Genomic DNA, 25,907 nt, shown 5'->3' with positions numbered 1-25,907 from the left:
GTTCTGATTGGTTTAATCTTTGCGTTTAATAACTCGTTTTCTAGATGTTTACTTTTGTCACGGATATTCTTTTCTGCCTCTTTGATTTACGTCTTTCTTTTCTTTGTACATTTCTTTTAATTTGCTATTTATTTACGTCTTATAATTTTCTGTATCATAATTCTTATTCTTGTTCTATTTTAAGTTTCTATCTCTTTTCTCAAAATTTGTCTAAACAATTTCATCATCTCAAGTAATCCTTCGTTCCCTTACTTTGAATTCGTGGTCACCATCTTCATCAGATGATTTTTAGCTACAGTTTTATTTTATTTTCATCAGCATATTATGCCACTTCTAACACGAAGTGTTGTTACCTTATTAATATTCTATTGGAAGGTTCTTTTTACGTTATCTGGTGAAGGCCCGGCATGGCCAAGCGTGTTGAGGCGTGCGACTCGTAATCTGAGGATCGCGAGTTCGCATCCCCGTCGCGCCAAACATGCTCGCCCTTTCAGCCGTGGGGGCGTTATAATGTGACGGTCAATTCCACTATTCATTGATAAAATAGTAGCCCAAGAGTTGGCGGTGGGTGGTGATGACTAGCTGCCTTCCCTCTAGTCTTACACTGCTAAATTATGGACGGATAGCACAGATACTCCTCAAGTAACTTTGTGCGAAATTCAAAACAACAACAACAAAGTAAAATATTGTTCAATTAGCATTACTAATAATATTTTATTAAACACAGTGCTGAAGATAAAAAAGCATCGAGAGAAAAAATAGATATACATTTACACAAGTTTGGGCCTGGCATGGCCTAGCGCGTAAGGCGTGCGACTCGTAATCCGAGGGTCGCGGGTTCGTGCCCGCGTCGCGCCAAACATGCTCGCCCTCCCAGCCATGGGGGCGTTATAATGTGACGGTTAATCCCACTTTTCGTTGGTAACAGAGTAGCCCAAGAGTTGGCAGTGGGTGGTGATGACTAGCTGCCTTCCCTCTAGTCTTACACTGCTAAATTAGGGACGGCTCGGTGCAGTGGGCTAACAACCTACTCACTTAAATACTTGTTGAAGAATCCGCAAGCGATTGCAGCCCTATGTTCCTAGATGGAATATAATGGTGATAACTAACTAACTAACTACATAAGTTTGAGAATACGGAATAAAAATATCTGAGTTACTATGTGTATAAAACTTCTGTGTAGTTTATTCACTAAAAAAAATAAACAACTACTTAAAAACAATCGTATAAAATCGTAAATTGTTTATCCATATATAAATGTGTGCACACTTCACTCTCTTGAGAACACGCCCTAAGCTGGGAGTAATAGAGAGATGTTGACAACATGACATACATATGTCGCATTTTCTCGTTCGTGGTGAGAGTGGTAGTGATAGTATAACAATGGCTGAATTACGGATAGAAGCACCGCTTGCTAAAACAGAAGAGTTTTTTGATATTAGTGAATTACAAAGTTCGGAAGATTTCGAGAATTTCAACAAAAACAAGTTTTTAAGTCCAGAGACAAATGACAATTCTTTTGCGGAAAATTTTAAAGACACATTTTCTGAATCACTTGAAGATCTAGTCAACACTTTTGATGACAAAATTACAAAATGCTTTTACAATTACGACGAAAAAGTAGAGAAGTTTGCCCCAGTTCAAGTAAGAACGCAGGAAGAAATTATGAATGAATGTCAGTGAGTATTATGTATGATTATTAATTTCTTTTACTGCTTATACAGTAAGTTAATGTCTGAACAACAGTTGAATCGGAAACTGCAATATTAGTGTCGTACATAATGTCGCATTTTTTTCAGACTCGGAATGAGTCACTAATGGTGTATGTGCGTTTTCCTATAGCAAAGCCACATCGGGTTATGTGCTGTGTTTGCCGAGGGTAACTTGATTTTAGCGTTGTAAATCCGTATACTTACCATTGTCACAGCAGGGGTGTTACCAACAGTAATAATAGTATACCTCTGTCACTTCTGAGGTGAAGTTAAAAAAAATATATATATTTTGCGTCTCCTCTTACGTTTACTGTTTCGCAGCCACCTCCCTTACTTTTTATGATTTTTGTGTCATATTTGAATTATCGTGTTTTCGGTCATACGGAGAAATAAAGAATACTTCGGAATAGAAAATAAGATTAACACACTGTCGTAACAGTTAGGGCTAGATACTGTATGGCGTCATATGCACTAGACTGAGTTGTTCATTATTCTGTTAATTGTTAAATTATTGAGAACTTGTTTAATATACGTAGTATGTTTTATGTAACATGTGTTGAGCAAAAGAACTAACTAGCTAATTGTGGTTATGTTAAAACTATGAGCAAGTGTTGTTGTTGTTTTTTTAAATGTATGTTAAAGGTAAGCAAAGTGCTAAGTATTTTCATTTGTGGAGTTGTCCCTTACACTGATGTGCAAGTATTTGTTTAGAGGCTTTGAGATATCCAAGCATTTAAACACTTTTGTGTATTTTTTCAAGAGTTAACAGTATTGCATGTACAAATAACATGAAATGTGTTGGTCTTTATTCATTAATGAGATATGAAAAGATTTAGATATTAAAAATAAATCACTGCTTCCAAATGGTGTTTTTTTCCAGGGTATCAGGAAGGTCAAAGATTTGACATACAAGTCTCTGTCATTTTTAATAGGTCAGTTGACGGTGGGTAACCTTCTTAAAGAGGTTATAAGATTTGTCCTAGAAAGTATACTGTTTATTTCTGTAGTGGGAAAAATATCTAGTTTTATGAAAGAAGATTTACAAAATCATTTAGTAAAATGTGAGATCACAAACAGAACCAACCCTTAAAGGAGGTATTATCTTAATAATCTTTTTTTATTATTATTGTTTGAGTATATTACTTGTTACCTGGATGATAGAAAAAGTGTAGATTTGGTGTTTGTATATTTTAAAAAGGTTCTTACTAAGGTGCCATATATAAGATTAAAAAAAATATTCACATTTGGTGATGGTTAATAAGGAACTAATTGATTGAATTATTGGGTGATTGGATAAGAGAAAACAAAGTTGTTATTTACTGTGTTCTGTCAAACGGAGCCTTTCATTTAGTGATGTGCTTCAAGGGCAGTATATTGGCTTTATTTTCTTTTATCTGTGTTAATGGTATTGACATGAACATAATGTGTATTTCTGATCACATTAAACCCTCAGGTATTTCCAACTGTAATGAGGATTGTGGGGGACTATTAAATGATTAGGATCTATTTGTAAGTTGGATAATTACTGGTCAAATTACCATTAATTACACTTAGTACAAGATAATGCTTTCTGGTTATCACATATTTAGTACAGATGGAACTCTCAACAGCATGACTAAAGATAAAGATCTGGGTGTAGTAATGGATAATTCACTCAAGTCACTAAGGCAGTGCTTTATTGCTAGCAGTAAGCTAATCTATTTTTGGGTTTATTTACAAACATATAAATTAAAAATTAAAAGGAGTGATTATATCAGTACAAATTACTGGTTAAAATCTAACATAGTTTACAGTTTTTCCTTCTTATTTAAGAGAAGTTATTGATTTAATGGAAAGGGTTCAGAGGAAGGATGTTAGGATGATTCTAGAAATGGAAAGGTTGATTGTGATGCTAGGATAAGATTTCTTAAATTGTTTTCTCATGACAAAAGAAAAGTGAGAGAAGATATTGAAATTTCCAAGATTATCTGTGACATCAAAAAAGTTTGAGGTTTGACTCCAGGTATGACTATTTTATTTTTCTAATGGGGTAATTAACTTGTGGAGCAAGTTTTTTTTGAAGTTGTGGAGGCTTTCATCTTATGCAAGTTTAAGATGGGGAATTGTTGAATTTTTCTGAGAAAAGTAAATTTTATTCAAACCATTGTCACAGTTAAATTTTTTAACCTTTCTACCTTTAAGTACGAAGAAGAACTTTTTACCTGGACATAGCTACTTTGTTATAAGTAAACCTGCACTTAACTGGAAGCCAAGACTTGAGGGTGTGTAGTAAAGGGCATGGCTGGATGGTGACTCTTTCTGGTGCAGACTGGACAGCTGGTAGAACTGTCTCATGTGTACTTGATACATATTCCTGCCACTAAGGTCTACCTAGCTTTTATATAGAATTGGTCTTTCTTGTAGGACAGAACATGACTGTCATTTACTCGACAATCAAAATTGAGGTCAAAGGTGATGCAAAAGTGTTTTTGTTGTTATGACAACAACAATTCAAGATCACTGATGCCTACAGTTCTCAGATTAGTCTTTTGGGTATATTCATTGGCATCTTTACTTGACCATTTGTCTTGTATATAGTTTGTTTATGGACTCATTACAGTTAGAAAGGAAGAGGTAGTAGAGGTGCTTGGCTAGATATGCAGACTTTAGAATGAGAGACTGGAAACATAAAGAGCCATGTAAAGCATCTCCTATGCTGCTATTTAAGTCAGATATATATGTGTGGATGCTATACCATCACAGTTCAAATGAATTATTATCCACAAGTCAATAGCTTGTTAACTTTCTTCATACTTGGGCCTCATGTCACCTATTATTTCTTAATTTGCTTTAAAGTTGTATTAAACTCATTAGTAAGCATAAGGTAATTATTGGTGAGTCATTAATTATAATGACAGTTTGGATGTAGACTGGTAATCATCCACTAATGTTTGCTGCTGTTTTATGTGTTCCATTGAAGGTAAGTTGTATCTTCAAACAAACATGCCAGTTAAGTATCAAAGTGTCATCCTATCATTTAGAATGGAATATGTTTATAGATACATTTCATTGCTTAACAGTTTTCATGACAGCATCCTGGCTCACCCATGCTCTAGAGTGAAGTACTCAAGCTTTGAAATAAAATGTTACACCTACAAGTTATCCCACCTGATTGCACAGTGGAGCTTATTGCCTTGTTTTTGTGACTTTTTCCCCATTCCACATGTCTAGGTGAGGGTGAGGTTTGGTTAAAAAAATGGAAAAGTTTCAGTCAGCTTTCAGTAACATTCCATTTAGTATATTTCAATTATTTGTTCCTTCTGTGTACTTGTTTCATTACTTGCTGCTACCACCTTGCTACAAGCTACATATCTAAACCTCTTTTTATATATCAAACCCTTAATCTTTTTAATACTGAAGTTTCTTCTATACCTGATGGAAAACCTTCCATAGAGCAGTATGTGTGCTACTAGTAAAGTAACTCATCTGAGTTTTCCACACCTTTAAACTTGTCTTCTCTAGTCTTACTTTCTACATTTTTTTAATGTAAAATAATCATTTAAATTGATGGATTTCAAACCATCTTCAGTTTTAATCTTGATTTTCATTCTAAGAAAAACATGTTAAACTTTCAACCTATCTCTGTGTGATAACCCATTCAAACAATCAGTAATTCAGGCAATTCTTCTGTGACGTCCCTCAAATAACCTGTTATTCTTTAATAAGTAATGACATCTAAACTGTACACAGTATTCTAAATGCTCTAACCAACAGTTTAAAGAATGATCTTATAATATCTTATGAATTGTACTCTGTATAGAAAACCTAAAACCTTCATTACTTTATCAATAGCTAACATACATCTTCTGGAAGGATTTAGATACACTTTTCAGTATCAGTGTCACCTTATGTTTTTTAGCAAGGCTGAAAGAATAATTACTTGTGGTAGTCAAAATGATATAACTATGTTATAATTAAAAGGCATGTTATGTATTAGTTCAGTCCACTGGACAGTACATTTGTTTACAAAGTATCATTGTCATCTTAAGTACAGTGTCAAATCCCCATTAATTTAGTACCTACAAATGTAATTTATCAAATGTTCCATTATCAGTGTTATTATTGAAAATTTGAAATACCAAGGAACCCTGAGGAAGATCAGTTGTACCATGTATTTCATTCACTTAAGGACTTCATTCCATAAATAAAACCTCTTGTCTTCTACCACCCATCTATCTGTCCGTTAACTAAGCTTTTCTTCTGTCCTAACAAATAGAATCTTGACACACAATTAAAAGTATTTTATAATAGCTTAATTATTAATAAACATCCTGTAATATATCACTCTTTTAACTTTATGTCCACTAAGCTTTTTTTGTCCCAACAAATATAATCATAAGTTTCTTTTTGTTGCCTTTTATCTAAATTTTTCAAATTCCAAGTACACCAACTTCACTCTATTACCTGTGTTAATGTTAAATGTAATGTTTTAATAGAAAGCTAGCACATTTGATCTTTGTAAAACCATGTTGACAATCTGTTAGGATAACAATTTTCTGTAAATGTATCATTTTTTTTTAAATTTTGCAAAGTAGTGGAGGATAAAAACCATTTTTACAAAAACAACTACTATTGTACTTCAGATAAAAATGATTTTATTCAAACCCTATGTTTCATTTCAGACTTTCTTAATGGTTGCAGAATCACATACGAGTATAAATAGATATTTATATGTGATGTAACTCTTGAGAAAGGCTTAAGTGAACTGTCGGGTTTGAACAAAATCTTGTTCAAATGTACTTGTAGAATTTCATTTTGTATGTACTGCAGTTTACAAATTTTCTCTTCTCTGAAGTAAGATTAATAGATTCATTTGGAATCACTTAGTTATTATATGGTTACATTCTCTAAGGTTATGAAGTCTGGGCAAAATGGGCAAAATAACTATTTTTATGAATTGTGTATAATAAATTAATTTTATTTGTATGTATTTTAGTTACACAATATGTGGAGAAACAAAATCAAAGGTTCATTTGGCCCATCAAGGCTGTCCTGATATATCCACACTTTATATTTCAGGAATTCATTGTTTTCTCTCTTGAAATCTAATAAAGTCTTATCTAGAACTTAGTTTGTCTTCCAAATCTTTAGAACTTCTGTTCTCTAATGATCTGGTCTCAGAATAAAGCACAAGGATGTCCTCTTGGTATTATAAACTACAATAAAATCATCTGTAACTTTTCTTTTCATGAGAGAAAATAAATTTTCTTAGCCTGACCGTGTAAGATAATTTTTAACCCCATTTTCTCCTAGTAGCCCTTCTTGAATCAGTAGTCTACTTCTAGTTAAGTACTAAAATTATACACATTATTTCATGTGATTTGTATAAAGAGATGACTCTTTTGACTTATAATCAATGTCTGTAAGTAAATAAGCTACAAGCATATTTTATATGGAAGAGTACATTTAAACAAGCAAGGAGCAGAAAATGTAAGCAGCATCTTTGTCCTTGTAAAAACAAAACAACAACTTTAAAAGCACACACAAGGTAAATGACTTTTATCTGTCTTTATTATATTAGTTGATTTACAGCATTCAGTTGTTTTCATTATCATCGTGGTTTTTTGCTTGTGAGTATTATGTTACAACCATTCTTATATCATTCTGTGTAATATTAAATTATGTGTAACAGAAATGTTTTTCACACTGTATAAAGCAACTGAGTTTGAGCTGTTTAATGTTATTTGCAGTATATCATGTAAGTTTGTCTACATGTGTACAAGACATTTGCATATAAAATTTAAGTATTAAACAATTTTTAAGTGGTGACATTCAAGAAAATGTAAAAATAGTTTCCTTAATTCTTGGAAAATACATGGGCTAGGATTTTGAAAAAAAAAATTGTGTGTTCTTGTATGAATAAAAGAAACAAGAATGTTCCAGTTGAATCCTGTTCTCTGAGAAATTAATTTTGTATTATGATGCTTTGTTCAACTATATTCTTTTTATTTTCTTTGTCACTTCAGTTATCATCCACATACATTATAACTGGGCTTTCATTTGACAAGCACTTTATTACATAGTATGTAGTTGCCAGAATATCTAATTGAAGGAAGTGGGGATGAAGATACTTTCCTGGTGTACTAACATGGTTATCTGTTAAGTGAATGAGTCATAGAAAACTACACACCTACATGTATGTGCATCCAAGTGCAACAGCTACATATATGTACAGGGCAGAAATAGGAAACTCCCATTTAGGATGTAATGAAATGTTCTATGCTATTACCTTCTCTGTTTGTTATTTTTTGGCATACATAAATAATACCATAAAGGTGTTTTATATTGTTTTTAAATACTTAGATGATCATGTTATGTATAGAAAACATTTTTGTTGTATGTAGATGAAATTATATCAAAGAAGTACTGTCTCAGATATTTTTTTGTTAACCCAGTTTGTAGTAGTGAAACAGGAAGAGGTTACATGCAGTGTTCTCTTACAATTGTGTTAATTTTCAGTAAAAGTATTGAATTATTAGAATATTAAATTTTAGGTTTATACTAATATTTTTTTTAAATGAGTATTCTGAGATCTGTTTAGCACAGTAATTTCTTAAGTATGGCTTAATTTAAAAGAAATGTATTAACAGTAGGTTGCAAATCCACCCAACAAGATTAACTATATACCTCTGAAACATGCTATTAATCTTTCTATCTAAACTCATTTAAGAAAGTTTAAGGAACCTGGCTTACAACATTTCCTTTGATAGACCACTTCACAGCTTAATTTCATGTGTCACTTGCATGAAGAATGTCCAATCCTTCATTTTAAACTCAAGAACTGAATCCCTTTATTTCTGTTGTAAATGGTGGTATAATCATACCCAAATAGGCACAGGATCTCTCCTCAGGGTATGGACTATCTTTTGGTTTTTGCAAATGTTAAATGATAATCTAATTCTTGGTTTGTTCAAGAGTATTAAACTTTATAACCATTTCAGAGTGTGTTTCATGAGTAAATAATTTAACCAAAGCTTATATAAATGCTAAGAAATGTTTTATAATCAAGAAATCAATAATATATTCCCAAAGGCAGATAGTTTCTTAACAAAAATAGTTATTTGAGATGGATAGAAAAATTCTAACAAAAATAATGTTGTTTTCTGGATAAGAGTTGTCATTATAGTTGTGTGGAAATGAAAGTATAAAATCTTTTTCTTTGTGAATTACATTAATTAATTTCAGAAAATAACAAAATATTAAGTTAAAAATATTTTTCAGTTAAAACTGCTGTAATATAATTAGATTTAACATATAAAACTGACTTAAAATTTGTTTAAAGAGCTTGTATCCAGTGGCACAAAATCCAGAGGAAACATCTTCCAATTTCAGGCACAGTAATTTAAAATTAACTTTTTAATTATAAACTTTCCTCATGCAAATGTATCATATAGGTAGAGCAACTGCACTATTGAACATTTAGAAACAATAACAGGTTGATTCGCTTGCAGGTCAACTGTTGTTACTATATTGTGCACACATTTCATCCTTCTGTAAGTACTTCTGTTTTGTTTAGCGTGTTTATTGGCATAATCAGAACAGTGTTGGAACCGTAAGTGTTGTATCACGGCACTTTAACTCTTTGTACTCAAACAAGGAAAATTATAATGAAAACTAAATTTATTTATTAGGTGAACAAGTAAAAACCTAGTAGTTTTTCGAAATTTTTCAAGTAGCCTAAATCTAGAGTCAAACAACAACAAAATGGGAAGAACATTAACTTATTTTGTGCAATAAAAGTTTTGATAGTTACAACGTTGTATAAAGTTTGAAACTTGAACAACAAAAATAAATTAGCAACAAGTTGCAGCAGGTGCCCTAAACAGTACTAAATTTGGTGAAAAAGAGATCTCTTAAAGTCTAGAACATTTTTAAAGATAAGAGAACTTTCTATGGTAACAATTTATGTTCATCTAATATATAAGCCAGTTGTCTTTTGTTAATGGTCTTCATTGCTTAGCCACAAGAACCTGACCTTGAGTTTTTAAGAATGACAGTTGAAACATTCATGAGAGCTGGCTGAAATTCCCGTTTTTTTCTTTTGTTTTACATGGTTTCAGGTTTTAGTTCATCCAGAATCACAACTTCACATAAATATTTTGTTATTCTTGGTGACATTTAAACGTGCAAGTTATCAGGCGAGTGACCACATTCATAGATTGTTGTTAGAATATTGTAAAGTCTTCCAGTGTTGTTATTTTGTTGGATAAAACATTTTTTGCACTTTCTTTCTCTCAAATGTACTGCCATTAGTCTAAACTAATGATGGTACTAGAAATTAAATTTTAGGTTTAAACTGTGTTATAATTCTTGTCAGAAATCTTAGGCATTTGAATAATGAAAATGGTGGGTCTTAAACATGCATTTTGGTTTAGTGAAAATACTTTGTAACAGCATGAAAAGATTAATGTTTGAAAATGTTGTATTATGCAGCAATAACTAATGCTGAAAAACTTTTGTTTCCAATTTCGTTTAGAATTCTTTTTAACATTAGAAATGATGTGTAAACATTCTTGGTGGTCATAATATGGAGAATAAATTGAAAATTAAAGAATAAATAAGACTGTTACAATTTTCATAAATTTATATAAAAGTCATGAACTTTGGCATGACACAACTATTTTCCTAGTGATTAAAATCTAATCTGTATAAAAGCCTATATAAAAACTCATTATGAGTTGTTTTAATTTAAACTTGCACCATTCTTATTGATATATTGAGAGTGTATTGGAAAATTAGTTTTATTTTATTATGATGTGTTTTTTTTCTTTCATGTCTAAAGGGAAAATTTGTTAAAGATTTCTGAAGGAAGGGCTAAGGATGTTGGTTTGTTTTTTTTACAAAATTCAAACCCATTGTTTTTTTAATGGGTTTGGCAAGACTACCTTTGTTATATTGCTAAGAAAAAAAAATGGTTAATTGATTGAAGATACTTTGAATTTCTGCAAACTCCAGTATCTTGATCTCGGGAAATTCTATATAATAATTAACAGCCCACACAAAGACACAAAACAACTATTTCTTTTTGTTACTCTGTGGTAATGTGATAGTCTGGCAGTTTTTTTTAATATTAATTACTAAAAAATTGGAGGGGGATTGACTACCTCCCAAATCTGTGCATATGTATACAACATTAAATAATGTATTTGTTAATTTCTGAAGAAAAAAACAAATGGGTGGTGAGGTTTGGTCCCCTAGACATCTCTTCTAGATTCATATTTGATTATACAACATTAAAAAGTATAGTTTTCCAGTTATGAATTATAAACATGATACAATGTAAAAGAACAGAGAATTTTACACTATGTAACATTATAATAGCCAGAAAGCTGGTATTTCTAGTCAACAGTTATAAATTAGTGATAACAATAGATAACTTTTAATAGCTGTGCAATAAAAAAAAGGGGGGAAAACAAGCTTAGTGATGATAGGAATTGAACCTAAAGTCACTAGTCATTCAAATTATGTAACTTTGTGCTAAACAAAAAATACTTGTGTAATGGCAGTACTTTGGTTATTTGGATAGTTTGAATAACACTATGTAACACAATTTTTTTTCCTGGATAGTATATGTTATTGTTGTAATTGCTTATGTTGTAAAAGTACAGAAAATGGCCATTATTCCTTTTAAACTTTCCTATTTGACCTGGATAATGTAATATAGAAATTAACCTATTTTCTATGTAAAAACAGGCAAATTTGCACATTTTCATTTACATAAGGTCTTAATAAAACAACTTATGAATCAAGATTTACATGTATTTTATACTGAAGTTGTATAAAAATGTTTAGAAGTGAGTAGTTTTTTGAGATTTGTGACTGAAATGTAAATCACTTTCACGTATCAGCCCTCAAATATAGCCTCCCATCATGTTTTTGTTATGCACTCCCAGGTCACAAAAGCAAAGTTTGAAGAGAAAATAGGTCTTTTTCCATTTACGTTAAACATAAATGATTGGGAAATAACACTTTCTGCCCAGGAACAAGAAAGAGTAAACATTTTGTTACATAGCTTCATTAGTGAGCGTAATGTTACATAGCTTCATTAGTGAATGTAATGTTACATAGCTTCATTAGTGAGCGTAATGTTACATAGCTTCATTAGCGAGCGTAATGTTGCATGGCGTTATTAGCGAGCGTAATGTTGCATGGCGTTATTAGTGAGCGTAATGTTGCATAGTGTAATTGAAAACACTGAATGATCAGAAACCTTAATTTTGATTAATTAATTATTTTTTGACAGTTCATTTAACCAACAACTTTGATTATTTAATTTCTGTAATAATTCAAAACTAATAATCAGAAATGCTAAGTTCTGTTAATTGTTTAGTTTACAAGACAGTAACCAGTATAATTGTGGCTTGCAGATAACTGATTAATTCATCCAGTTCTAATCATTAAGGAACTTGGTTCTTCTGGTTTGATCACACTAAACTTTATCTTATTTATACATACATTAAAAGAAGTGTACATTCCTTTTCATAACATTTAGAATATGAACACCTGGATAACAAATGTTAGTCTTACCTGACACATACATTATATGATACAGTACACACTATTCAATTCCCATACGCTTGTCAGTAGCTGTAACTCCATCCTGCATGGTACAGTTGCCTAGCTGACACATCAGTAGCAGTATGTGCTGTACAAACATCTAAGGATTTCATGTAAAAATAAAAAAATATAGTTATAAATGGTTCTGTTTTAAGTATTGTATCTCACTTCAAAATAAATCACTCATTATTTAACAATTTTCGTTTATTTACAGAATGTGGTGGACAATCACAGGGAGTTTTGGAAATATTCTTCCAATTGATTGGTCTAAGTCATATGCTCGTAAGGTTCAACTCCCTGTTTTCAACCTTAACAACAACAAAGTAAGTAAAATCAAAACTTGGTTGAAATAATCATAACTTGAACCACAAGAAAATAAATAAAACCAGAAATGCTATTAACCTCTCTACAGAACAGAAAGCTGTTATCTCGCACACTGCCAAGTACTTTGTGCACATGCAAACACTTGAATGAAACTCCTACTTTACATGTGTACCATGCCAGTGTGATCCAGTCAAAGTATAGCTCTCCACCATTACTGCAACTTGTGTGGAGAAGTTTTGTGTTGTTACTTGTCAACACAATAATACACTGTTATCTGAACAGACTTTCTAGTATTATTCTTATTCATTCCTCTGTGTTTTTTAAAATCTTTGCATTCTTTATTTACAGAGGAACTCTGTTACAGAAGGAACACTTTTCAAACAAAGTTAGACATAAAACTATCATTGTTTTTTAATATGATTGGATTACATGTTTGGTATTAAAGGTCACTTTACTCTGTTTTAGAAGCTGTACTAAACTTTATCAGAAATACTGACATCCTCGTTCTCATCCATATTCAGTTGTCACAGAAGTCTGCTTGTTTCAGCTACACGTTTGTTTTTTTTTTTTAGGTTTTTCTCTGAGTACTGAGACATGACTTCAGTAGGATTTAAGTCTCATTTTAGGTTGCTGACTTCTCTTTATGAACCCTTTATAACTTATTCTCTTTACCTTCTTTCTCTAAAGATGTATCTTTTTTTGTTACTATCTACATGGACGTGATGATGGAAGTTTTAACATTAATACTTCTCATATGGTTTTCTTTTTTTTTTAAAAGAGCTGTTAATACCAGAGACTTGGGCTGCAAGATACTGTCACTACTGTTTTTTTGTTACTGTTACCTTTTCTGCTTACTCTGATTATTCATCTGATGAACATGTCTATGTATGGTTAAGAGTCTGTTTCTATATCTGCAAGAAGAGAATTTTTATAAGGAAATTAGCATGTTTTATAGTGGTTCTCTTTCCATGGTTTTGATTCACCAATTTTAACAAATTTATTTATTGTTTATCATGTTACAAATCATCTGAAGAATGACTTAGTTTCAGGTTATATTTCATTAAGTTTATCATTTGGTGGTGTCTTTGATCCCCTGGTCTCCTTACCCATTACTGTACCTTCCTGTAAGCTGACATGTGGATAAATATATACAACTTTGCTCTGTCTTTATCTTGATTTTGCTTCTCACCTGTTATTATTCTTTCTGTTCCAGTGGAATCTGGACCTGGTAATGTTTTCTATATTCTGCCCAACACCTGTTATTAAATTATTTCCAGGTGTATGCAATTTCTTAGCAATTTTGAATCCAAAATGAACAGTTTAAGTCAAGAAATATAAAATAATTATATTCAGTTTTTACATTTCAAGAACTTGTATTTATATCAGTTTATCCAGTTAGGACTGTCGCATGTTCTTTGACTATTGTTTGTCCAAGGTAACCCAAGAACTTGTATATTGTTATATTCACAATTATAAAGATATGAGGTTTTGAAATTGATTTATATATATGTACAGATTTGTTTAATCACAACTCTCGCACATCACTTGTAACTCTGCATTGGTTCCAGATAAAATTTCGACATATATTGTAAAAGCTTAATGAGAGGGTATTGTCCTTTGGAAGTATAAAGAAAGTTCCGTATAGTGATGGTTGACATCCTACTGGGTAACATTTTGTCCTTTTCCAGTGTATTCTTCCATTACATGAGAGATATTGGAAATGGGACAAGAACTACAACTAAGATTTTTCACCTCCAATAAAGATATGATCATCTTCAGTTTGTGTTTTTCTTTGTTTTAATGATACTGTTACATTGATCCAATTCTTGCAGACTGTTTGGGTGTTTTTTCATGCCTCTTTGAGTACCTACTAATTTGACTAATTGTGCAACTTAGAGGTCATTTTCATTATAGATGAAGAGGCATTGTGTGTACCCCTTCATAATGTGTCTTAGTTGCTCTTGAGAACCTTCCAATATTGTGTTCCTCCTACCTGCTTATGTCATCATTTGTGGTCCACAGGTTCAATGACTCCTTTGCCTGAATTAAAGGGCTTCATATGTAGAGGAGAATGATTCATATCCAGGTGTCCTTTTGGCCTAGTTTTTTTATGAGGCTGCTCTGCTCCACTCCTTTTCTACAAATTATTTTCAGATTCTTGATTCTACTCTGACTGCTTGCCTACTATCCTCCTACCCTGTAGCTAGTAGTTTTATATGTTCACACGTCCTTTACTGTATGGTTATTCTGGTTTTCAGTATTTCAGAAGTGCCTAATATGAATTTTACATTCTTAGAATTAAATGAGTTTAAAATGATTACTTACCTCCATAATATCTAATTTCCTGTATCTCCACAACCAGTTTTTTTCCTCAGATCTGGAACTTTCAGTAAAACTTAACATTTGATGGGAAAGCAGACCTTGTGTATTTCAAGGCTTCATGATGTTTGTGCTAGAAGTTGCACAGAAGGTAGGAGAGTAGATAAAAATATTAAATAGCTCGTGCTCTGCAGTGTGTAGAGAATGTGCAGTAAGTTTGAGTCGTGTGTTTTCTCAACAACGCGAGTTAAACTCAATAAGTAAAAGCTTTCATCATTTCAGATGCAATTACCTCTTTGAAATTAATTGTATTTTAGAATATATAAATGATTATCTCTTCCTGAGGTAAAGGAAAGTAAGTAAAACTTGAAGTCAATAGAAATTATTCTAAAATTGAATAACAGGAAATAAGTAGAATCAGAGATAAAAAATTTGTGCTCAATATGAACCACAATAAATTAAGTAAACCAGTATTCTCAACCTGAACCAGAAAAAGGATAACCAAATTTTGAGTGTTAAAAACAGAAACTTAAACCACAACAAAGTGAAAATTTGTAAATGGAGGGTGAAGTTCACCCAGAATAATGAATAAAGGTATTTAGAAATATGACATAAAAACATTAAAACCTAAAAAAACAAGAGGAAGTAAAGTGTAACAAAGAAAACAAACTACCAGAATGACTTACTTATCCATTCAGCTTTTCTACTGTTCAAATATTGCAAGATTAACGAGCACAAGAGGTGTTTAAAAGCTTCACTTACACACTTTCCTTTCTGTTTTATACAATATGATAGTTCTTTAAGTTTTTGTTGTTTTAGGATAACAATTTTGAGAACGAACTTGATGTTTCTGAAGATGAAGAGCTGGCCAAAGACTTGGACATGCACTCCCTGATTCTAACCTCAATGCAGCAGGAGCCTATTGTTACAGCAGACCAAGTCATAGAAGAAATAGATGAAATTATGCAGGTTAGCTGCTAAAGACAGAAATATACATAAATGTGGCTTGTGTAAACAATGTTCATATTGTTTATGGAGAAGAAATAACAGTACCTTTGGAGATAAAAAACATTTTCAGTTGATTTAGATTTATTAGCAGCACCTGGAAGGGAGATTTTGAATGCTAAATATTTAAATATTTTAAACACTAAACAGATTAGAAGTAAGAACAGAACATAAAACAGGATGATAGGCTGTTTGGTTTATTGCTTTCACCCCACCCCCCTCATCATCCAAGAAAACTTAAAATTAATCGAAAATGACAAATTGTGTCAAAACATTTAGGTCATGTGACCACTATACGTATGTAGGCAGGTGGGGTGTGTTGCATACCTTAATTGCATTGATATTTGTATGAAATATATTTAAAAGCAAACTCATATTTTATCAAAATGCAACATTTTCATTGAGAATTACAAATTTCTTTGGACGGGGCATGATTGTGAAGCCCTCCAGTATTGCTTTGTTATTCATTTCTACATCTTACAAAAGTAGCACCCCCTGCATTTATAGATTTCTGCCTATGCCCCTCTATACTGCTTTTTACCCATTGTTATTAATGTTTTTGTTAGTTTCTAAATTTGTTATTTTATGTTGTTTCTTAATGTCTTCTTTTAGTGATGTGAACACAAATTTGAGCTGGTGTTTTACAGAATTGATTTACAAGTCCAGTGAACATCCTGCATAACTTAACCCTGTGTAGTATTCAGCTATATTTCATATGTAATGTACTTATTTTAAAGCCATTGTTTATTCAGAAAGAAAGGTTTCATTAAATAATGAGCATGATATTTCTCTACTTTGAACTTGTGGTTTAGTAACACTTGATCAGCCCTTAAAGGTGCTGTTATTTCACATGTGCTCAGTTTTTTTGGCTTGTTGATGCTCCATGTTAAGTAACATTAACACTTCTTGTTGTCTTGTTTATTAAAGTTCTAAAAATCTGTTGAAATACTGTAGTGAAAATGGGTTTGTTTTTATTTTAATTATATTGAAATACCTGTATATTAAATGTCGTGTTTTGAGATTGCCATGTGCTTGTGTATTTTTAGCAACAGGAGAGCCCCATTACAGAAGGAACATTGTCTGATATATCCCCAGAAGAACTTAAAGATAGCCCCAAAGCTGCCATTTCTTCTTTAATACATGATGGAAGTAAGGAATAGTTTGTTTAATATTAGCACACTTTACTTTGTTCTTCAGTCTTTAGTAGACATCTTTAAACATACTGACTCAGTACTTTGACTTCTTTTCCTTTAATATATCCAACAGTATTCTGCTTGTAACCTATTTTATGTACTTGAAACAGTTTCTTCCGTGATGTAATCTTAGTGGATAATAAAGTAAAATGTAACTCTGTTTTTAATTTTGTTAGTTTCATAATTATCTCAGAGAAATGAATTAATTATTATAAACCTTATATTTTTCCATTTTAACATTGTTTCACAAAGGTACTTAGAACTCCAGACATGAAATAACTCTATATGCACATTGTAAGCAGCTTATAAAGTTTAATTGTATGATTTTATCCTGTAACTGATTAAATTTTGTGACTTTCTAACCTATAAATTGTGTAATAAACATTTATGCAAGTTTCACACTGATATTCATTTGAAAAAAAAACAGAGGAGAAAGACTTGGTAATCTTCATTGTTGTTACATGTTAGGAATTCTTTAAGTTCTGAGTACTTTATTATGTGATGTATGTTTGTTAGTTGCATTCCTCCTACCGAGACAGAATGAATGTTTACTTTGTGTATTGTGTGTGTGCACACAAAATAAACTGAACATTTTTCTTCTGATGTGAAAACCTGAGAACATGTTAAGACAAAAGGAGAACTTGGTACATAAGCCTACGTTGAGGGTGAGAAATTGTTTAATGAAGGTTGTAAGCTCTGAATGTCTTTTATTTTTAACTCCTTACCTGCCAAAATAAATTATCAATCAATCAAAATTTGGTAATCAGTTGGGTACATTCACAGGCTGTTGCTCAAAAGAAATTAAAATGCACCATGTGGTGTGTTCTGAAATTGCTCATCAGTTTACAATTGCACCGTACAGCATATTCTGCAGCTAAGGAGCTAAGCAGGAAGTTAACCATTGAGTTAATCCTTAGTATTTTTACTGGGATAACAAAATCCAGAATTTTGGTAATATAAGCTCTTTAGTGTACCATTTAGCAACTAAGAGGTTATGATCAGTATTGGACAGAAAGAAGTAGAATTGTAGGACAATCACAACTAACAAATGTACATCAGTGTAATTAACTAGACATTACTAGACCCTGTTAGATTTGATATATTTACTTTGCCTTTCACACAATTTTGCTTGTGTATAGATACTTAAAATGCCTTTTGACTAATAGTGGTGCTTATATATGCAGACTTGTATTGATAAGGCCAAAGAAATGGATTTGCATGTAAGTATTTTTATTTTGTGTGTGGGTTGGAAAGATATTCAAACTTTTAGTTGCAGTATAACAGTGTTATTTGAAACCATTACTACTCACTATAGCCTATTTGTATTACACACTTGCTATCATAGAAATTTATGTTGTTGCTAAAAGTGGCTGTTGGCATCACCTCTCACTAACTGAAAGCTACTAACTTTTATTTCTATCAATCTCCTCGAAATTAGATTTAAAACTTGTGTAATGACTATTTCATCCTTTAGAGCTGAAAACTCTCACAGCGTCGCAGCTTCGTGAAGTCTTAATTGAATTGGAAACCATGATTAAAGATAATTCAGAAACGCTGGTACGTCAGCTCGCCTTGAGAGAGGAATTAGAGTTTGAGAAGGAACTGAAGAACACATTTATCTCACTTTTACTTGGAGTCCAGAACAAGAGACGTCAATACTACATGGAGAAGAAAAAAGGTCATACTGACACAGAACCAAAAGTGAGCAGCATTCACAGATACTAGCAACACTTAATTAATCAAACAACAAAGATGTAACAACATTCACAGATACTGGTAACACTTACTTAATCATACAACAAAGTTATACTTCTTGATGTTCCTCTGTGTTATTAATATTAATAAATTCAAACCTTTTACTGCTAATATTAAGTTGTCTCTGGGTATTTACAGAAAATGATGATTTGCAGAGAAATGTGCATGTTTTATTGTAAACAGCTTCTATTTAAATGTCCAGTGCAATCACTTGTGAAAGTTCCTTAACCCTGTAAATTAATTAATACTTTATTAATATTTAATTCATCTAAGTATATGTGTATATACTTATATTGAAATTATCACATACAAATTGTTTTTATATTAATCTGTGGAACTAAATTAGTCGTGAAACTGTTTTGACTTCAGTATTAGGAATCAAGTTATTAAAAGTCTAAACTTAGATTATTGTTTTGAATGCTACATGTTGAAACTGAAACAGAGAGGGAAGAATATTTGCTAACAAACTTTGGTGATTTAATGTATCAGACATTGGAAATTAATAAGTTTTTGTTATATGAAAATAATTCACAAAATAATTTCCATCCTCTCTTTCAGTACCTAACAACTGTCATTCCTTATACTGCTGGACAAGGGCCACCAAACAACAGATCATTGCAGGTTCTCATCAAAAGTAAGAACTAATGTATCTGTGTGTTGGATACAGTTAATATAATTACAATGGTGTTTTCTCTGTTACAGTTATCAGGCTACTATGCTACCTTTAACATTGTACTGTTGTTTCCCATGTTAGAGTATCATGGCATCTTATTACCTGTATTACATTTACTGTAACACTACTTTACCTGAAATATATCACTAATGCTGTTTCCTATGTTAAGAGTATCATGATTTTACTTACATTAGCTATTACAGTTTTTACCAGTAATGCAGTTGTCATAAACTAAATCACATGCAATTTTATGATAATGTTGTTCCTAAAATTGATTTTAATACGATATTACAATGAGTGATAGCAACTTGTATGTTTTTATATTTATTTTTTATTCTTGTTATAATGAACTATTGTAGTAGACTGATTGCAAGGTATAGATGGATTTTGTAGTTGTTAGTTGATGTGAAAAACTGGCAGAAATGAATTTTTATCCACAGTTAATTGGTGTGTGGAACTGGTAGAGATATTTTTCTTTGCAGTTGTTAATTGGTATGAAGAACTTAAAGATAGGATAATTGTAAACTAAACAGTCTAGAAGTAAAAAAATATCAGAAAAAAAATTACAAAATAAATGTCATAATGACTTGAAAGAATCAAAAGAAATCTTTTTTTTATATGTAATGTTTTATTTAGTTTTGCATGCTATCAACGATGACAGTCCAACTGTTCCGATTCTTCTGACAGACTACATCCTCAAAGGTGAGACTTTTATGCTTGGTCTAACGTATATTAAAATTCTGTTTAAAACAAGCAACAATAAAATATTTTAATTGTTATACATAGTTGGTAAATTGACATAAACTAAATATTTGATTTACTAATTTTGTCTATTTACAAGTTACTCAGTTTTATTGTTTTCATAATAGAATATTTTTTATAAATAAACTTAAAATACAAAGCAAAGAGATTTTTCGAAGGTTTATACGAAGTGTCACATAAACCCAGTGCTGCAATGAACAGTTTTATGAAGCTAACTAAATATTTGAATTTGAGTGAACTTGATTAATATAACATTAAGTCTTAAGAGTTAGATTAGCTCTTGTGTTCGACTATTTGTCGCTTTTATGCATTTTTTATTTTAGTAGTTGTGTCATTTGTTAATTAACAGCTAGTCGAAATGAAAAGTTCTTCACTGTGTGAGAATGCAGATAGACCTAAGAGGTATGGTTATAACAGTTCTTTCAAGATGTGCTACTTATGGAACATGTTTGATACAATCATACAACCTGCTTCTAATTAACAGTGAATTTGTTTCATATTCTAGTGTTGTGTCCGACCTGAAGATGGAACTGGAGGACTAAAATGACAGTGGACAGTTTTATTAGTTAGATTTCTTTGAGTTAAAATGTTATTGCTTGAAACAACCATACTGTCTTGTATTGTAGGGAAAAAAGTATTCTTTTTTTTTCTTAACAAATATGTTTCCACAAAACATAAAAACATTGTAGAAATGAAATGTATTAAGTTATTTACATTTATTTTGAAATGTCAACATAGTCATGGAGGGAAAGTACATTATAATATTAAATGTGTATGGACTAAAAAAAGTTAAAATCTCTATAAATGTTGTTCTATATTAAACTCCAACATAGCCAAGAGCAAAGTCAGCTTGCATTTGACTTGATTACTACAACTCTGTTTATGAAATGATGTATATTTGATATTAGATTTTTAAAGGGGGGAAACCGCCATGTTCGTGTAATCACGTGTGGGGAAAAGATGAAGGGATATGCTATAGAAAAATGTGTAGATTATATAGTTCAAGTGTGGAAATGTATTAAGCCTCTTATTCAAGGGCTAAAACTAAGGGCTGAACTTATAGGTCTGTTTTTAAAAGCAATTATGTTTAAAATTACAGTAGATAAATTTCTTTAATTAACTTGCACATATATATATTTTCAAAAGATTCTGATCAATCAAAAAGATGCACCATTTTAAAAATTCTCAGTTGCCCTACATGTCGTCCCAGGGTAGTAAGCTTTTGCTGTTTCAGTTTGGGTGAATATAATTGCATAGTTGAACAGTTTCCTTATAAATAAAAATTAATTTTACAACAGTCAGCAACAACGAGTAATTTTCTGTATCAGTCAGACAAGTTTGTGATCTCATTCGTACTTGCTACAATACAGGGCATAAGGAATAATAGATGACAGATTAGACTCGCTGATTTTAGAGAAAAGAAAATGGTGAATTTTTCTCCCCATGAGTAACACTTTCCTTTATGAAGTTTGAAAAATTATCTGTTGTATAAAATATTTACAAATGGTATTTTATTATAAAAAGTTATGTCCAGGTGAGTTTTACATATATAATAGGAGGCTTATTACCATTGCTCATTATTATTATTATTATTATTATTACTATTATTATTATTATTATTATTACCACTTAGCTCATAAGAAAACAAACAAATGTACTTACTGGGTAGCAAGGTGAAGTGAAAATCTTATATTTTGGCTTGTGCATATTTCTCATCAGTGTTTTATTTTTTAATTTTTTACAGAATTCATTAAAAGTTTTATTTATTGCATACTGTCTTTTACAGAAAAAAAAATTATCTTTTTTTATATATTTTTGAGCTACAAATGTGATTATTTCCAGTATTTTACACTGGAAACATACGTGACAATACTCTAAAATGTTATACATCTTTCTATTTTCAATGTTTACAGCATTAACTTTAATATCACAAATAAAGATAGATTTGGACAGCTGTGCTTATTATGGATTTTGAAAATGTGTAAATTAAGTTTTTCTGAGAAAGAAACTTTACCGGTGACAGTTTAATAGGTAGGATGATAATTATATTTATAGTGCCATTATTAGTACTGTTCAAACAGCTTTCGAAGGTGATATTTCTGTGTTTTGGTATCTTTATAGTGCCATTATTAGTACTGTTCAAACAGCTTTCGAAGGTGATATTTCTGTGTTTTGGTATCTTGTATAGAAACAGTTGTTTTGTGTTGTCAGTTCTGGTCCATAATAAAGACTCTTCAGTATTAATGTATATTTATCAAAAAAATGCTCTTCAAGTTGTTCTGTTTGAAAGCCAACTTTTAGCATACTCGTGTCAGGTCAGGATGCTTACATGTTAATCCGGAATGTAATAACTGTTCTAGTGATGTTTGCAGCCAAGGCAGGATTAAACCCTTTATAGGCCCAGGATTATAGTGCCCATGTATGTGTAATTCAAAATTATAACAATACTAAATCATAAAATAATTTTTATCTTTTGATAAAGTTTTGATTTTTTTTTCCCATGATGACTACTTCCATGCTTTCTTTGAAATAATGAATTCTTTGGGTGCCCTAACCATGTACTTGGTCTATCTATTGGGTACTTCAGGACTGTTTCTGGCTATGATAAAGATGGATTTATAAATTGTGTGATTGGTAGTTGAGAAGTTAATGAGTCTGAGACCAATCGGCAATTTGTGAGGTGAAAAACTGACCATTGTTGGTGATAACTTTAATCTTTTTCAAGTTATTGTTTGAATATATAGTGGTAATTACAGTTAACACTGAGAATAAGCAACTAAATGTCAAATCATTCTATTAGGTTGTTTGTAAAATGATGGAAGATTTAAGATTTTAACTGTAACAAGAAATAAAGTTCAAAAGGAACTTTATTAATCAATATAGGAACCTGGTGAATCTATACATTTTGCCAATGAGGAACAAGATTATTTATGCCATGTTGATAAAACTCTGAAGTCCAAGAACTAAAAAAATTCTTTAAAGCCATTCACTGCTTCTGCTCTGTTATTGAATCTTTTGTCATCTAAAAAGTTGTTGAAATGTTTAAAAAATTGGTAGTCTGGTAGGTAAGGAGGATGAGACATTGTTTCATAGCCCATTTGAGCAACATGTGGCTGAGCAATATTATGAAGCAAGATTGGTGCTCTTCAGTTAATTAATGCTGGCATTTTTGTCATCTAACTTCCTATGAATTTCGTCGAATTCTTGACAGTAAACCTCTTTAGTGATATTCTGACCCTGGTTAAGCAAGCTGTGATGGATAATACCAGCCACAGACCACCATACAGTGACCATAAACTTCTGGCTTTTGGAAGTGTTTTGGAGCCTCATCACAGTTGAGCCATTGCACAGATTATGTTCTTTGTAAGTGACAAAATTGGTAAAGAAATGAGTCATTTCTGTTGTGCAAAGTTAGCATAGAGCACAGTTCAAATTGGCAATTTTTCTGATTTTCACAAAGTTCATGTGGAACCCAATTGTTAAGCTTTTTCACTTTTTCAATTTGCTTGAGATGGTCCAAAATTATAGAAATACCAACACTCAGTCCTTGTGCAATTTCTTGAACAATCTGGTGCAGGTTTCTTTCCACTAATACTTTAGTTGGTCCTTTTCAACAGCAGAAGGATGTCCTCAGCCTTCTATATCTTCAAGATTCACATCCCCATTACAAAACTATTGGAGCTAATGTTGTATTGTACATTCAGAGGTGGTTCCTTTGCCTCGTGCTTGGTTGATTTTATGGGCTGTTTGTGATGAATTACAACTAAGTGTGAATTCATGCAAAAAATGATGCATTTTTTCTATCATTATTTGTAAAGGTCTGAAATTTTGGAAATAAAGTTTTAGAAAAGAGTAAAAGCACTAATGAATAGAAAAAGGCTTGTTTTTCGATGGTGTGTGTGTGTATATATATATGAAGTCGTAAAAGGGACAGGTTTCTTATCCTTATAAGTAACTAAAATTTTAGTATAAAAATCTGACATTATTTTTCAAAGAACATAATGATTAGTGTACGAATATAATACTATAGTCAGTTTACAATGACAGTAGAGGACCAACTTAAGACTTTCAGGTTATGAATATGGTGTTATAATTACAAGGTAAAGTAAGCAGTTAACAGTCAGACTTTCTATCAGGGTGCGAGTTAGTGTTGTAGTTACAGTGATGATAAATAACTGAGTGTTGTACTTTCTATCAGGGTGTGAGTACAGTGTTGTAGTTACAGTGATGATAAATAACTGAGTGTTGGACTTTCTGTCAGGGTACGAGTACAGTGTTGTAGTTACAGTGATGATAAATAACTGAGTGTTGGACTTTCTATCAGGGTATGAGTACAGTGTTGTAGTTACAGTGATGATAAATAACTGAGTGTTGGACTTTGTATACAGTGATGATAAATAACTGAGTGTTGGACTTTCTATCAGGGTGCGAGTACAGTGTTGTAGTTACAGTGATGATAAATAACTGAGTGTTGGACTTTCTATCAGGGTGTGAGTACAGTGTTGTAGTTACAGTGATGATAAATAACTGAGTGTTGGACTTTCTATCAGGGTGCGAGTACAGTGTTGTAGTTACAGTGATGATAAATAACTGAGTCAGATGATAAAGTTAGTGAGTGTAACTGACTTTACTATCAGGGTGCGAGTACAGTGTTGTAGTTACAGTGATGATAAATAACTGAGTGTTGGACTTTCTATCAGGGTGTGAGTACAGTGTTGTAGTTACAGTGATGATAAATAACTGAGTGTTGGACTTTCTATCAGGGTGCGAGTACAGTGTTGTAGTTACAGTGATGATAAATAACTGAGTGTTGGACTTTCTATCAGGGTGCGAGTACAGTGTTGTAGTTACAGTGATGATAAATAACTGAGTGTTGGACTTTCTATCAGGGTGCGAAAGTACAGTGTTGTAGTTACAGTGATGATAAATAACTGAGTGTTGGACTTTCTATCAGGGTGCGAGTACAGTGTTGTAGTTACAGTGATGATAAATAACTGAGTGTCAGACTTTCTATCAGGGTGCGAGTACAGTGTTGTAGTTACAGTGATGATAAATAACTGAGTGTCAGACTTTCTATCAGGGTGCGAGTACAGTTTTTGTAGTTACAGTGACAGTAACAATAAGTCTCTTACTGTTAATTTTTAATTATAGTGTAAGTATTATTAGATTTTACAGTGACAGTGAGGAACTTACCATTAATTTCTTATAGTGATTATTGTTAGGGTTTACAGTGACGGTAAGGAACTAACTGTTAATTTCCAGTTATGGTGTGATTACTGTCAGTTAGAGTGACAGTAAACAACTGTTTAGCTTACAGGGTACATTAAGAGTAATTTCATGACTGGAATAACAAACCTTTTAGGTTAAAGAAGCTTAAAATGTGACTCCAGGTGTTGGTTATACTTAGGTTATTGAGTCAATCAGTTTATATATATAGGTAAGGAAAGCTGACTAAACAGGCATGATAGAGAATTTTTTTCTTCTTGACAGCTATTCTGTTGTTTTGACTATGGATCAACATTTACCTTCATGAAAGTCATGTTGATCTGTACTGTGTTATTGTGAATA

The 25,907-nt window shown here is 31.8% G+C and overlaps 1 protein-coding gene across 1 annotated transcript; it reads left to right on the top strand.

Annotated features, from left to right (window-relative positions):
- Positions 1–1,304: 1,304 nt before the first annotated feature.
- Positions 1,305–24,920, top strand: LOC143226765 (fasciculation and elongation protein zeta-2-like). Its single transcript, XM_076458155.1, has 8 exons — positions 1,305–1,679; positions 12,523–12,631; positions 15,771–15,920; positions 17,003–17,105; positions 18,624–18,850; positions 19,463–19,538; positions 20,214–20,279; positions 20,845–24,920. The coding sequence occupies exons 1-8, from the start codon at positions 1,336–1,338 to the stop codon at positions 20,859–20,861; spliced, it is 1,092 nt and encodes a 363-aa protein (XP_076314270.1). The 5' UTR covers positions 1,305–1,335; the 3' UTR covers positions 20,862–24,920.
- Positions 24,921–25,907: the final 987 nt, after the last annotated feature.

This window comes from Tachypleus tridentatus, chromosome 9 (assembly GCF_004210375.1).
Source record: "Tachypleus tridentatus isolate NWPU-2018 chromosome 9, ASM421037v1, whole genome shotgun sequence".
Lineage (NCBI taxonomy): Eukaryota > Metazoa > Arthropoda > Merostomata > Xiphosura > Limulidae > Tachypleus > Tachypleus tridentatus.
The sequence above is the reverse complement of the archived record's forward strand: the minus strand, read 5'-3'. Positions and strand labels throughout refer to the sequence as shown.